The sequence below is a fragment of the Capsella rubella genome, unplaced genomic scaffold, assembly GCF_000375325.1.
Source record: "Capsella rubella cultivar Monte Gargano unplaced genomic scaffold, Caprub1_0 scaffold_3, whole genome shotgun sequence".
NCBI lineage: Eukaryota > Viridiplantae > Streptophyta > Magnoliopsida > Brassicales > Brassicaceae > Capsella > Capsella rubella.
Window position 1 is genome coordinate 5,948,028 of NW_006238921.1, and position 12,893 is coordinate 5,960,920.

General features: G+C 33.6%; 3 protein-coding genes and 2 non-coding genes across 5 annotated transcripts; 3 read left to right on the plus strand and 2 right to left on the minus strand.

Moving 5' to 3' along the window:
* The first annotated feature begins 1,799 nt into the window (after positions 1-1,799).
* Positions 1,800-2,258, plus strand: LOC17892577 (S-protein homolog 2). The gene has a single exon (XM_006299089.1). It carries the CDS (start codon positions 1,800-1,802, stop codon positions 2,256-2,258), a length of 459 nt encoding a protein of 152 aa, XP_006299151.1.
* A 946-nt stretch (positions 2,259-3,204) lies between these two features.
* LOC17891918 (probable protein phosphatase 2C 42) lies at positions 3,205-6,406 on the plus strand. The gene is made up of 4 exons (XM_006297823.2): positions 3,205-3,859; positions 4,446-4,813; positions 5,344-5,580; positions 5,828-6,406. Exons 1-4 carry the CDS (start codon positions 3,529-3,531, stop codon positions 6,047-6,049), a joined length of 1,158 nt encoding a protein of 385 aa, XP_006297885.1. The 5' UTR covers positions 3,205-3,528; the 3' UTR covers positions 6,050-6,406.
* A 369-nt stretch (positions 6,407-6,775) lies between these two features.
* LOC111831782 lies at positions 6,776-6,868 on the minus strand. The gene has a single exon (XR_002834918.1). It is a non-coding gene; the product is annotated as a small nucleolar RNA snoR118 (small nucleolar RNA).
* A 39-nt stretch (positions 6,869-6,907) lies between these two features.
* Positions 6,908-6,983, minus strand: LOC111831762. The gene has a single exon (XR_002834898.1). It is a non-coding gene; the product is annotated as a small nucleolar RNA R66 (small nucleolar RNA).
* Positions 6,984-8,136: 1,153 nt separating this feature from the next.
* On the plus strand, positions 8,137-9,472 carry LOC17891030 (transcription factor bHLH147). The gene is made up of 2 exons (XM_006298401.2): positions 8,137-8,290; positions 8,445-9,472. The coding sequence occupies exon 2, from the start codon at positions 8,480-8,482 to the stop codon at positions 9,179-9,181; it is 702 nt and encodes a 233-aa protein (XP_006298463.1). The 5' UTR covers positions 8,137-8,290; positions 8,445-8,479; the 3' UTR covers positions 9,182-9,472.
* Positions 9,473-12,893: the final 3,421 nt, after the last annotated feature.

The window sequence follows — 12,893 nt, forward strand, 5'->3', positions numbered from 1 at the left end:
ATAATTTTTGGATAACCGGTTGAAATAAAAAAAATTGGTAGTTATATTTAATTCTCAAAATCTCAAAATATTGAACAAACTTCAACTTTGGGGCGTATAAATCTCTACTTTTAGACGATTATATGAAATTTTACATATATTAAAATTATATTTAGTTACATGTAAATGGTGTTATTTATTTAAATATATATATATAAAATTATAGGAATGCATACGAGACGGGAACATATAATTCGAAAACAAATATTGTCTGAATTATTTCTCATAAAAAAAATGATTAGATATAATTGTTATGAGACACGATCATAAAGTTAAATTCACTTTCAACTTTCAAATATAAAACTACGAGTACGATACGGGGACATGTAATTTAAATTGCTAAATTTAATTTCCACTTTCCTATTTATTTCAAATATTTAGACATGAAATGACGGATTATAAACTACAATAAATACATGTATTAAAAAAATATAGAAATACCTAAATCTTTAGAAAACAAAAAGGCTAAAACATGAATCTTTGAATTGAAGAAAGTAATGAGAAATAAAGATGAAACTGAAAGATCAAATAAATTAAAAATCGAACAAGGATTTTGTATGCTAGGATTATAGACAGTGCCTTGTGAATGAAAATTGTGGGAGCATGTGACTTAGATTGATAATTAGATTTTTATTAGTTTAATAAAAATAAATATTTAAACGAAGAATACGGGTATCCCGTCTAAATCTTTTACCAAGTTTCTTATAATAAACATTGGCAAATGATTATGTTTTAAAAAGAAACGATTATGGGACAGAAATTTTATGATAGATAGAAGACGGGACGGGACGGGGCGTGGTGGGACGGGACGAGTCAAGACGAGACGGAAAGGGATAGGACGGGTTTTCCATTCTAAAATATACATAAAACAATTCAAACTAAAGCCAAACTCAAATCCGATTTAACATCTCTAAGCAAATAGTTAGAAATGTTTTGATTAGTTTAAAAAATAAACATGTAATATCATTTATCATTTTCATTTAAATTATTTTGAAATTGTATTATGTAATATAATATCTATATTTTACAATTGTATGTCTATATATAGTTTATCAAATAAACTCATATAACAAAATTTTACCAAAATAACATCTACTTAAAAAATCGTAATTTTGTAAAATTAACCCCGCACGTACGTGCGGGTCCATCACTAGTATCTTCTTGAAGCAATTGTGTAATGTCCTTCTTTTAGATAGCAAATATTTTTTTATATATAGTTTTCCTATTTTTGAATTATTATAAAACATACTAAATAATTGTTCTCAATAACAAAAAAGAACAGAACATTAAAAATTTAAAATAATCGAGTATGTTGCCATAGTGTGTAGTCAATATGAATAGATGGAATTGAGTTGTATATATATTATTAATTATGAAGGATATTACAACTGATTATGTTTACATATACAGATTTGAAGAGGAGGTTGTGCTAAATAACAAATGCGTGGAGAATATACGTTTCAGTTGGACGAAGCTGAATAAGGAATTCGTATTGGTGAAAACAAATATATATATGGATCAAATTATTATGTTTTTGGTAAAAAACAAACATTCATGGAACATAAATTTGGAAACTGTATTTATCAAAAATAACATTTTGGAAAATGTGTGGTCAAATAAAACCCTAGTGTAATTTAACATGTTACGGAACTATAATTACAGCATTAATACAGAGAAGTATAAGTTTGATTGATCTAACATAAACTTCAATATTACCAACACAAACGAAAAAAAAAAATAAAAAAAATCTTGAAAGAATCATGGGTTCTCTAAAATCATGCTTAGCTTTGTTAGTAATGATTGTGTTCGTAAGTGCGACTACGTCTCGAGCCCAGAAAAGGACGACAGTGGCGATTCACAATGATCTTGGAGACGGTTTGTGGCTACGGTACCATTGCAAATCAGGGGATGATGACCTTGGATTCCGGAGTTTACCACCGGGTGGATCGTGGTCGTTTGGATTCAAACCTGATATTTTTGGCAGGACTTTGTTTTTCTGTAGATTTAGTTGGGGGAAAAGTGAAAGCCATTATTTTGATATCTACAAACAGAGTAGAGACAAAGAATTCAAAGAGTTTGGGTGCAGAAGATGCGAATGGAAAATACGCAAGGAAGGACCTTGCAAGGTTATTAACAAGACGCCCGGCATCGTATTTGATCTTTGCTTTCCTTGGAACGCAAATCCAAATTTTTTGGAGCAAAACAACAATACATTGTAACGTACTAACGTTATTTATTCAGAACATTGTAATGTTTGACTACAAGGAGCTTTTTCATTCATACTTACATTTACATACCTTGTTGTTGGTTATCATATATTAAAAGACTAATAAGTTTTTCAGTTCTAAAAGAAGTGTTATATCAAGTTATTAATCGAATGAATCTCCCATACATGTACTATTTAGTACTATTGCCACAGAAAAAAAGAGAAAAAAGATGTAAATTAATTAAACAACATTTTAATCGATCTCTGGATTGAACTGATCGGCACTCATTGTACTACAAACCTTTTCTTCGACATGGGTTGTGCTATCTACTACGTTAATATATATCTTAATTAAATTAGTACGATTCAAGGCAAAACATTTATTTAGAAATATAATTCTCAGGTATATTCAATTTTTAATGTCGATAAAATATACAATGTGATGATATGATACGATTACGAACTCGGGTCTTTGTTAATGTATTCCACCAAGTGACGTGTCCCATTAAATCATAGGCTAGAGTCACACTCCATAAACATACATTAGACTAGAATTCCATGAGGACGAAACTGAGTGAGTCAAACTCGTAGTGCAGAATCTAGCGGTAGATAGTTAAACACATGTTGAGACTTGGGTGAATGGAAGAGAACTATAGTCCCCGCGCGTGGGAAGGCTTTTTATAGGGTAGTGGAAGTGAACATATCTTCAACACATTTTACTTTGAAAAATTAGACTGGTGAAGATTTTACTAATTACAATGTTGTACAGAAATATGAGAAACTCATCATCTTCTTAAAATTGTATAACATATACTTAAAGTTTATAATTGTATAGTTTATTATATTTTTGTTTGTTTTGGTTGGGATGGATGGAGTAACAGTTGTAATAGTATAGGCTAAGGAAATGGTCGGACAGCTAAGGAGAGATCGCTCTCCTCATCAGACAAAAAATTACAAGCGAGAATTTCTTTGTTCCTCCACGACCGGACAAGACACGTCCATCGTCGTCATCAACTAACGTACGCCTACCACCTTATCGTACGCCTGGCATCTTATCCTGCGCATCTTCCCTTCCATTAAGACCTAGGGTTTTCTCTTTTCTCTCTCTCTCTCTCTCCTTCCCATCATCATTCTCTTCCCCCGATCTATATCCAACCTCGTTTCCATCCCCAATCCCGCTCCTTTTACTCTGATTTTGAATCGAACCCTTATCTTATACCCCCCTTGAATCTTACGGTTCTGAGGAGTGGGTTTTGGGGTCAGGGGTTTTCGAGAGATGTTGAATGTCAGGTTCATTGATGAATCTGTTTTCTCTCTGCTTCAAGCCATTCGGGCACATCTGCGATAATTCCGAGGCTGGATCGGGTGGTGGTGGCGTTTCTGGTGGAAGCGGCGGCGGTGCTGAAGGCAAAGACGGGTTGCTTTGGTTCCGTGATCTCGGTAAATATTGCGGCGGAGAATTCTCCATGGCTGTGATTCAGGCCAATCAGGTTCTTGAAGATCAGAGCCAGATCGAATCCGGTAATTTCGGGACCTTCGTTGGTGTTTACGATGGTCATGGTGGTCCTGAAGCTGCACGTTACGTCTGCGATCATCTCTTTAACCATTTCCGAGGTTCGTGATTGTTTCCAAAGTCTTTTGCTTGCTTTCGGTTCTTCAACTCTGTGATTCGTCATTTTCACATTAGAGCTTGAGTTATCTGAATTGGGTTTTGCGGAATTACATATTTTAGATGAATCCGTTGACTTAGTTCTAAAAGTTTTGTTCAAGTCCTGGTGATGAAGATGTTGATTGGTCAACAAAGTTAGGTACTTTGACTTTTTTTAATCTCTTTTAGGCTCCCATTGAGCTAAATGCAAGTTTGTAGCTACAGTCTTTTGCCCAGTTTAGTCTTTTACTTTTAAAACTTCATGCTGTGTGTTGCAGAAACAGCAAAAAAAAAATTAAGATATGAGTAGGCTCCTATGTATAATGCGGTTTGATACTTAGGACTCGTTGCATTTAACATCTTAGTTCTTTGATATTGTTCTATCTATGCTTTGCCAACAGCATCTAGTTAAGGGTCCCTGGCTTTTGCATTGATAGTGAAGTGTCCTGAGTCCTTACCTGGCCTAAGTCATCTAGGAGTGCACTGTACATTTTATGAAAGGAGGTTGAGCCTCTCTTATGTTGGAAATTCTCAGGCTTTATGATTATGCAGAAATATCAGCGGAAACGCAAGGAGTTGTGACAAGAGAGACAATCCAAAGAGCCTTTCATGCGACAGAAGAAGGATTCGCTTCAATTGTGTCAGAGCTCTGGCAAGAAATACCAAATTTGGCAACTGTTGGCACTTGTTGTCTAGTTGGAGTGATATATCAAAATACTCTTTTTGTGGCAAGCCTTGGAGATTCACGGGTTGTTCTCGGAAAGAAAGGCAACTGTGGCGGACTCTCTGCTATCCAGCTGTCGACCGAACACAATGCCAATAACGAGGATATTCGTTGGGAACTTAAGGATTTACATCCTGATGACTCGCAGATCGTTGTGTTCAGGCATGGAGTTTGGAGAGTTAAGGGCATCATTCAGGTAGTTTCTTATTCTCTTTCAGTTAGTTTCCCCAAAAAAAAACGCAACCTTAGACATAATTAGGTCACAGAAGAGCAGGATTCAATGTGTTGCACTGGATTTTGTTCCTTCTTTCTCAGACACTTTGCCATGGCTCAAGTTGTTGGGATATTATCTCTCCATTTAGTTGTACATTTGGTTATAGCTGGTTTCTGGCTCCTCATGCTCTTTTGGGAAGAGAAAGATTGATTTCTTTTCTTTCTTAGTATTTGAGTGGTTTGTCCCAAATTATATATGCTATAGAAAATTTCCATCATGGTCTAAGAAGTTCAAATCCTTACAACAATTTGAAAATCAGCAAGTAAGGAAGTAATTTATGAGCAGGGTTAATGATGAACTTCCCTACATATTCACTGAACAAGCAAAACATAGGTCTTACGCTCTTTGTGATGTCTAGTTACTAGTAATTAATCCAGCTTTATCATGCAGCTCTTGGGATTTACTGATCATTCCCTGTCTTAGTGATCAATTTTGATTGAATGTTTATATAGGTTTCGAGGTCTATAGGAGACATGTACATGAAGCGGCCAGAATTTAACAAGGAGCCAATCAGTCAAAAGTTCAGACTTGCGGAGCCAATGAAGAGACCATTAATGTCTGCAACACCGACCATACTCTCTCATCCTCTGCACCCTAATGATTCGTTTCTCATTTTTGCATCTGATGGTCTTTGGGAACATTTGACAAACGAAAAAGCAGTTGAGATTGTTCATAACCATCCCCGTGCTGTAAGTTTCTAGTTTAATTTCTCTCTTTAGATAATTTGCCGTGATTAGTAGTTCGCCGATAGTGTTATATTGCTCCCCACATTAAGGATCCGATTTTAAGGGTTCTTCCAAATGGCTTTTCTGGGTCTGGATAAGTGTTAGATTACAGTGTTAGTGAGTTAAGTCATAAGAAACATGAGTATTACAAGGTCTTAGATTTATGATTGATTTGTTGCATTGTGTTTTCTCTCCCTCTCCCTCTCTACAGGGAAGTGCAAAGAGACTGATAAAGGCGGCTCTTCACGAGGCAGCGAGGAAACGTGAAATGAGATATACAGATCTAAGGAAAATTGACAAGAAAGTGAGGCGACATTTTCATGATGATATCACGGTCATAGTGGTGTTCTTAAACCATGACGTCATATCGAGAGGCCACATCAACTCAACACAAGACTCATCAGTCTCTATACGGAGTGCTCTTGAACACTGAAAAGCAACAAAAAGACATTTTACAACAATGTTTCTTCTTACTTGGTTATATGACTTTTGCCTAGAACGCAATAAAAAAACTGGGCAACATCTAAAAACAAAGACAAAAAAAAATGGAAAACAACATCGTAATGAGTTCTCTTGTATTAAGCGGCAATGTTTGTGACTCTGGTGTTTCTCTTCAAGTCTTGCATAGCTTATGTCCTGATGAATACCAAGTCTTTTTACGACTAGCCGTTCATCAAAAGACTACGTGCAGTTGTTTTACAGTTTGTGCCTTTTATCATGACTGTAAGTCTTGTACTCTGTAACATTGACGAAACATAAGTAACCATACCATTCTCGATTGTAACATCAAGCTTTTAATCCAAAGTGTTATTTTACTGACTCTCACTTGTCTTTACTAAATCCCACGGGAATTTCTCATCCATCACTGCGTATTTTCGATTTTTCATCTGCGACTTTATTTACCATTCGAACCATTGCTTACTCGTCATATTTTACATTTTAGGATCGAATGTTTTAGTTGAGATGTTCATATTATGAACTCCAGACCTAGAGAGCATATCAGATTTTCGTTATTTAACTTATGCTCAGCTTGCTTCGGGGTCGTAATACAAACAAGAGATAAACTCAATCATACTATTAATCATTTAAAAGAATATTGTCAAGAAAATCATATTCGGAAGTAAATTTCAAAACAAAAAAGGATCGAAAGTAATAAGGAAAATCAGAAAAAGCTTTCTAGGCAGCATTATCCATCAAAAAGAAGTCAAATGTCAATCAACTTCTCAGAGCCCAGTGCATGATCATCATCTTTTCTCAAAATAAAAGACAAAATACAGAAAAATATATCAGGATCCTCAGCGTAAAAATGCTTAAAGCGTTTCATCAGTAATAAAATCAGGTCTCAAAGATTACATGCCATCATAGGATCCTTCAAATAACAACAAAAAAAAACGAAGATTGCTGATTAAGATAATATAGCACGAGCTTATTCGCTATGCCCGGTTTAAAACATAGGCGAAGCGACTCAACGCCCCTGCAAAAATCTATCGCCTCTCTTTTTTAAGATAAAATCAATCCCATAAATATTGAAAAACTCTACAGGAAATTCAATCCGAGAAGCGAATCCAATTATTTTGAAAAATAAAACCATTTTAAAGATCAGAAACATAGAAAAACACACACAGCAAAACTCAATGAAACTATAGTGATAGAGAGAACAAGTGTTTAATTTTAGGTTTTTGCCGGAAGTGTTCGTATTTATACATACGAATTTTAGGTCTTTATTAGGGTTTAAGTTCTCGGCCGCAAATATCAAACACAATGGGCCTTTGTAGTATAATAATGGGCTTTTATTTCACCATAAGCCTGACTTGGAGAAAAATCCACAATAGTCTACTTGTATATGTCGAGTTGGCAAAATAATCTTTGGTCCATGTATAAAATTTGTGACCTTATTTTTTTTTTCATTTAAAAATATATATAAGATGGATTTTGAAACTCTTGCTACTTCCTGATTAAAATGAAAAATTAACCTATACAAAAAAACTAAAAATGGAGAATTATTTCCCTTACAAGAAAGTAGTACAAATAAATTATAATCTAGTTTATAAAATAATACATTACACTTTTGTCATAGCTAACAACTCAACTTTTAATTTTGAAAAAGAATCAGTGAATCAAAATTAAAAATAGAAAAGTATATACAATGTTAATAACAAGTGTATATTTAAAAATAGAATGATCATTTACTTCTTTATATCGTTTACAATCCACTCAGTCACTACCGAATTTGAATCTAATCAATAACAAGAGTGGTGAACACTATTTTAGCACCGCAACACAAAAACAAATGATTTGGCTAAGAAGATTATTTTAACCTTTTTTGTCAAAATTAGAGTATTGTGTTATTATTATAAAAAAATGAAAGTAAGGATTATAACAATAATATAATCAACAAGATAGTGCACATCATATGGGAGAGAAGCAAAGCAAAGGAACCACCACAGTAAATTTTTGATTTTTTTTGTTTTTCTTCTTCTTCATGTGTATAAAAATGCGATACTTTGCTTCATTCTCTTTCTTATATATTTAAATTAAAAAAAAAAAAAAAGGAATCGTCTTCCTTCCCACTTTGGGGTTCCACAACAAATCTGACACCTCATCTCTCTCTCTCTCTCCCACCTTCTCCTCCGTCCCGTTCCGTTCTCCAACCTCTCTCCCTTCCCCAAAAAAGGTAATTATTAATCCCTTAATCTCCTCTCTTAATCATCTCTCTGATCTCTTTCCCGTTTGCTTCGTCTCTGTTGTTGTTTTTCGAATTCTTCTTCTTTATAGATCCTCTGATTCGGATCCAACAGTTTTCTAAATTCTGATTCTGTTCTGATCAGATAACTCGCTCAGAGACTTTTTTCCATCGGCGGTTATGGAGTCTATCTCTCCCGTATCGAATCAGCTTATTCAACCAACGACGACGACGACGATGAGCTCTAGTTCCGATCGCTCTCGTCGTAAGCGGAGGAAGAAATCTCCACCGTCGTCTGCTGATTCATCTCCGTCGACATCGGTGGAGAAATGGAGATCGGAGAAGCACCAACAGATCTACTCGACGAAGCTAGTTCGTGCTCTTAGAGAGCTACGAATCAGTCAACAACCGTCGTCGTCGTCGTCGATTCCACGTGGCGGTAGAGCCGTGCGCGAAGTCGCTGATAGAGCTTTAGCCGTGGCGGCGAGAGGTAAAACACTGTGGAGTCGAGCGATACTATCGAAAGCAGTGAAACTCAAATTCAGGAAACATAAACGGCAGAGAATCTCAAACCCTACCACGACGACGACGAAGACGTTGACCACCGGGAGTATGAGGTCGAAGAAACAGAGAGCGACGGTTTTGAGGCTAAAGGCTAAAGGATTGCCAGCTGTACAGAGGAAAGTGAAAGTTCTGAGCCGTTTAGTTCCAGGTTGCCGTAAACAAACATTACCTGTGGTTTTAGAAGAAACTACTGATTATATTGCTGCCATGGAGATGCAGATTCGTGCTATGACTGCGATTCTCGCCGCCGTCAACTCTGTTTCTCCTCCGCCGCCGCCGCCAGGTCATGAAGGGGGACAAACACATATGCTTGGTTAGTTGGCCAAACTGTCTTCTCTTTTTTTTTCCATTTAAGAAAAAAAAAAAAAAAAAACTGTTTTTCGTATTATTATTCTTCTTCTCACTGTATTTGGTTTGCTGTTTGAGTAATTTTACTATTCAACCCACTCTTTTTATTTTTACCAATTACCATTGTCATCGTCATGAACATATTCATGTATAGCCTTTTGTTTCTTGAAACTCTCTAAATAGTGCCGGAGGAAGACAGTGATTGATTACTGTAATCGTAATAAATTTCAGTTTCTTGATAATCGTGGAAGCACATTTTCAGATTGTGATTAGTATAGTAACCCTGGCTTTGGTTTTACAATACTTGTTGGTTAAGAGAACTATACATAATGACAAAATCTATTTCAAGTGTTTGGTGAAATTTAATGAATATGGCAAATGGCAACAACAATGGAGAGCATAATTAGAGCTTTTGTTTTGTTATGTTTGTAAGTTAGGTTTGGTGATTGGGATTTGGTATTAATTCTCTTTTGTTAAACACATCTGTTATGAGTTATGACAACACAACAACACTTGTGTAAGCTTGTTTCTTTCTTTCTTTCTTTCTTCTTTTGTATATGGTATTTGGATTTACTTTGGTATGTGGTTAGATTTTGGAGATGCAGAAAAGGTAAAGAAAAAATCTAAAAGAGTTAACACAATCACATGGTTGAGAAAGACATAAAGACATGAACATGATGACTCACATGCCCCATTCTGAGCAGATGGGTATATATCTTTTCTTCTGTTAAAAGCCTTAAAAGGTGAACACTGAATACAGTGTGGTATATAAATCGATCAGTCTAATTATTTTTGGCCAACTTATTTATTTGATTCTCTCCTGATAGTATAAATTTTTACTCGGAAACCCAAAAACAAAAGAAGTTGAATAAGAAAAGGCACTGAAATCTACCTCTTTGTTTTTGGACGGCCAAAAGGCACTTGTTTTGGTGAAACTGTTGTAGTAGTATTTTTGGAGGAATATTAGTAAATACCAAAAAGAAAAATAAGAAGCAAAATTCATGAAAAAATAATGTTTTTTTCTGACACATGTCATGTGGGTTTTTACATTATCTCAAACTCTTTTTTTTTTTTTTCCTCAAATACTTTTGTACAAAAATGAAACCCTTAATAAACCCCACCAACACTTATATTTTTGGTTGCACATCACATGTGCATTCAATTGGCTAGACAATGAAAATCTTTGATTAGATATACTTCAGAAGAGGATGTAGTGGAGGATCCGGGTTAACTGTTTTTACCAGTTTATTTTTGACTATAATTTCATTTGTGTGTTGATCAAAGTAAATATGTGTCGACCAAACCAAACAGAAAGAAAATGAAAAAAAGAGGAGAGCACATGGATCAAATGATTTTGGCGTAATCGTGTGTAGACTCTCTTTTGTGTGTGTGTGTGTGTAATGTCACTATGACCTTTAAGCTGCTTTTTTTTGGTTAACCTCTTCTTTAATGGTTGATTGTCAATAAAGACTATTTATTGGTCTTATTCCAATCACTTTATTTATTTATTTTGTCAACTATTTAAGCACTTTGTTGTCGGTTTCGATCACACTATACATATTTTCTGTCTTTTGAAACAACGAAATTATACTATTTCTTTTAGGTTTAAATTTTTCTTTAAAATAGATGATTTTTTCTCACAAATTTATACAAAATTAAATATTGTCTTATCAATTTATATCCTGCAAATTGTTTGTTTTTTGGTTGAGTTGTATTTAAACAGGATATTAAATAATATTTTTTTAGAAATAAGCAAAACTTAAATGATTTATTAATATGTGTATATTTGCTCAAAATATTATATATTCTAGAATCTAGAACGGAGGAAGTATAAATAAAGAAAATGCCAGAAATTTATGGTTTTTTTGTGAATGAGTTTTTTAAAAAATTACCAAAAGAAGGGTTTCTAAATTTTGATGGACTTGTTTAAAAAAACTAAAGTAATTTGTTAAAACTTCAAGGAATTGATAGAGTAATTTAGATTATAAAGCATAAATAGTGGATAGATGTAGGCTTCTACTGTTAACCATTATAGGAACAAAAGGAAAAAGAACAAAAAAAACAATACGGAACGGAATAAACCATTTTTGAGGAATGAAAGGAAAACATGCAGAGAAGAACAAAATAATAAATGGTAACCAAACAATAACACTATCTTTTATAATATATTTGATTAAATAAATCAACTTTTAATAATAATACTAGATATAATTTATATATAATGAATTTGACTAATTTTAAAATATATTTTTGAATGAATTTAAATATTTAATGTTAAAAATTAATCATTTATATTAACCTATTATAGATTATAGTAATTTTTTATTTGTTATTTATGATATAAACATCTCTTAAATATATTTTACTATCCATACAAATTTTAAATAATGTGTAGTAAGATTTTTTAACATGAAATTCATATCAAAAATATTTTTTAATGTCAATACATGATAAAAATATGAAAAATATTATATCATGAGATTAAAATATTATTAATAAATAAATTTTTTATTTATTTTAAAATAAAAAACGAATTTTAATATTTGTTTTCTTTTGTTCCATTTGTTCCTCATCAATTTTGGGGAGGAACATTTTTGTTCTATTGTTCCTCATTTTGTGAGGAATGTAGAGGAATGATGTGGAAAAATGATTCCTTGTAAATGGTAAAAAAATTGAGGAATGAAGAGAAATGTCACATTGCTTCTCATTTTTTTCCTAAATCATGGTTACCAATCGAGGCCGTAGTGATGCATCAATTGTTTACTTATCCGCACAATCTTGTGGTTCTATGATCATTTCTACGTATAGTCAAAATAGAGTAAAAAGTAAAAGCGACCTAATAGAGAAAAAGACAAATTATAAGAAAATCATATAATGAAGTGGAAATAATAAAACAGATAGATATACAAAAACTTCTTCATGAGGTTTCAATTAATTACATCCTTAAACGAGTCTACTAGCTAAACAATTAGTTCAATATTTGTAGATTCGAATAACAAAAGTCAATTACTACTGTCTATTGAGCTAAAAGCTTAAAACTCTACTGATCAATAGATAGATAGATATTAGAGTTTTCTTAACCATGTGAAATATTCGCGAGAACCTATGCATAAATTTGGGAAAAGAAGTTCTTAAATGTTTTCTTTTATTTTCTAACTGCTAAAACAAATCAAAAATACAACAATCTGACTTCTATTTTTCTCCTTCAAAATCTTCAATAATGCTTTAGTATGTGTACGTAGCAAACTGTTTAAATTTGTTTATGTCAATTATCTAGTGGTTTCACTCTCTAATCCCTAATGGTTGAAGCAACATGGCCGGCCAGTATCAACTTAATTAAGGCAGAGGAAAACCAAAGAAACAAATCATTTTTCTCCTCGGATCAAACTTTTTAAGTTACGTTTGATGCGAAATAAACTTTCAAGTTATAAGTTTCAACCAAAATGGTGAATTTTTCAAGCTCCTTTTTGTTCAATACCTTCAAAATTAAACCAACGTAGAAATATACAGGGATGTCAGGGAACACTTAGCTACATATATATAAGAAAATACAATTTTGGGTTATATATAATCAAAGATTGTTTTAGTTCCGCCATGATGCAACAGTCTGTCGTGTGCCGCTGTCCGAACCATACACAAGCCACTGACCATTCTTATACGCACGTGGGACGCATACCTTGCT

Excerpts from the sequence above, each read along its gene's own strand:
- LOC17892577 (XM_006299089.1), top strand. The coding sequence starts at position 1,800 with ATGGGTTCTCTAAAATCATGCTTAGCTTTGTTAGTAATGATTGTGTTC.
- LOC17891918 (XM_006297823.2), top strand. The coding sequence starts at position 3,529 with ATGTCAGGTTCATTGATGAATCTGTTTTCTCTCTGCTTCAAGCCATTC. Across the intron at positions 3,860-4,445 it reads TCTCTTTAACCATTTCCGAG|AAATATCAGCGGAAACGCAA; the intron begins GTTCGTGATTGT and ends ATGATTATGCAG. Across the intron at positions 4,814-5,343 it reads GAGTTAAGGGCATCATTCAG|GTTTCGAGGTCTATAGGAGA; the intron begins GTAGTTTCTTAT and ends ATGTTTATATAG.
- LOC17891030 (XM_006298401.2), top strand. The coding sequence starts at position 8,480 with ATGGAGTCTATCTCTCCCGTATCGAATCAGCTTATTCAACCAACGACG.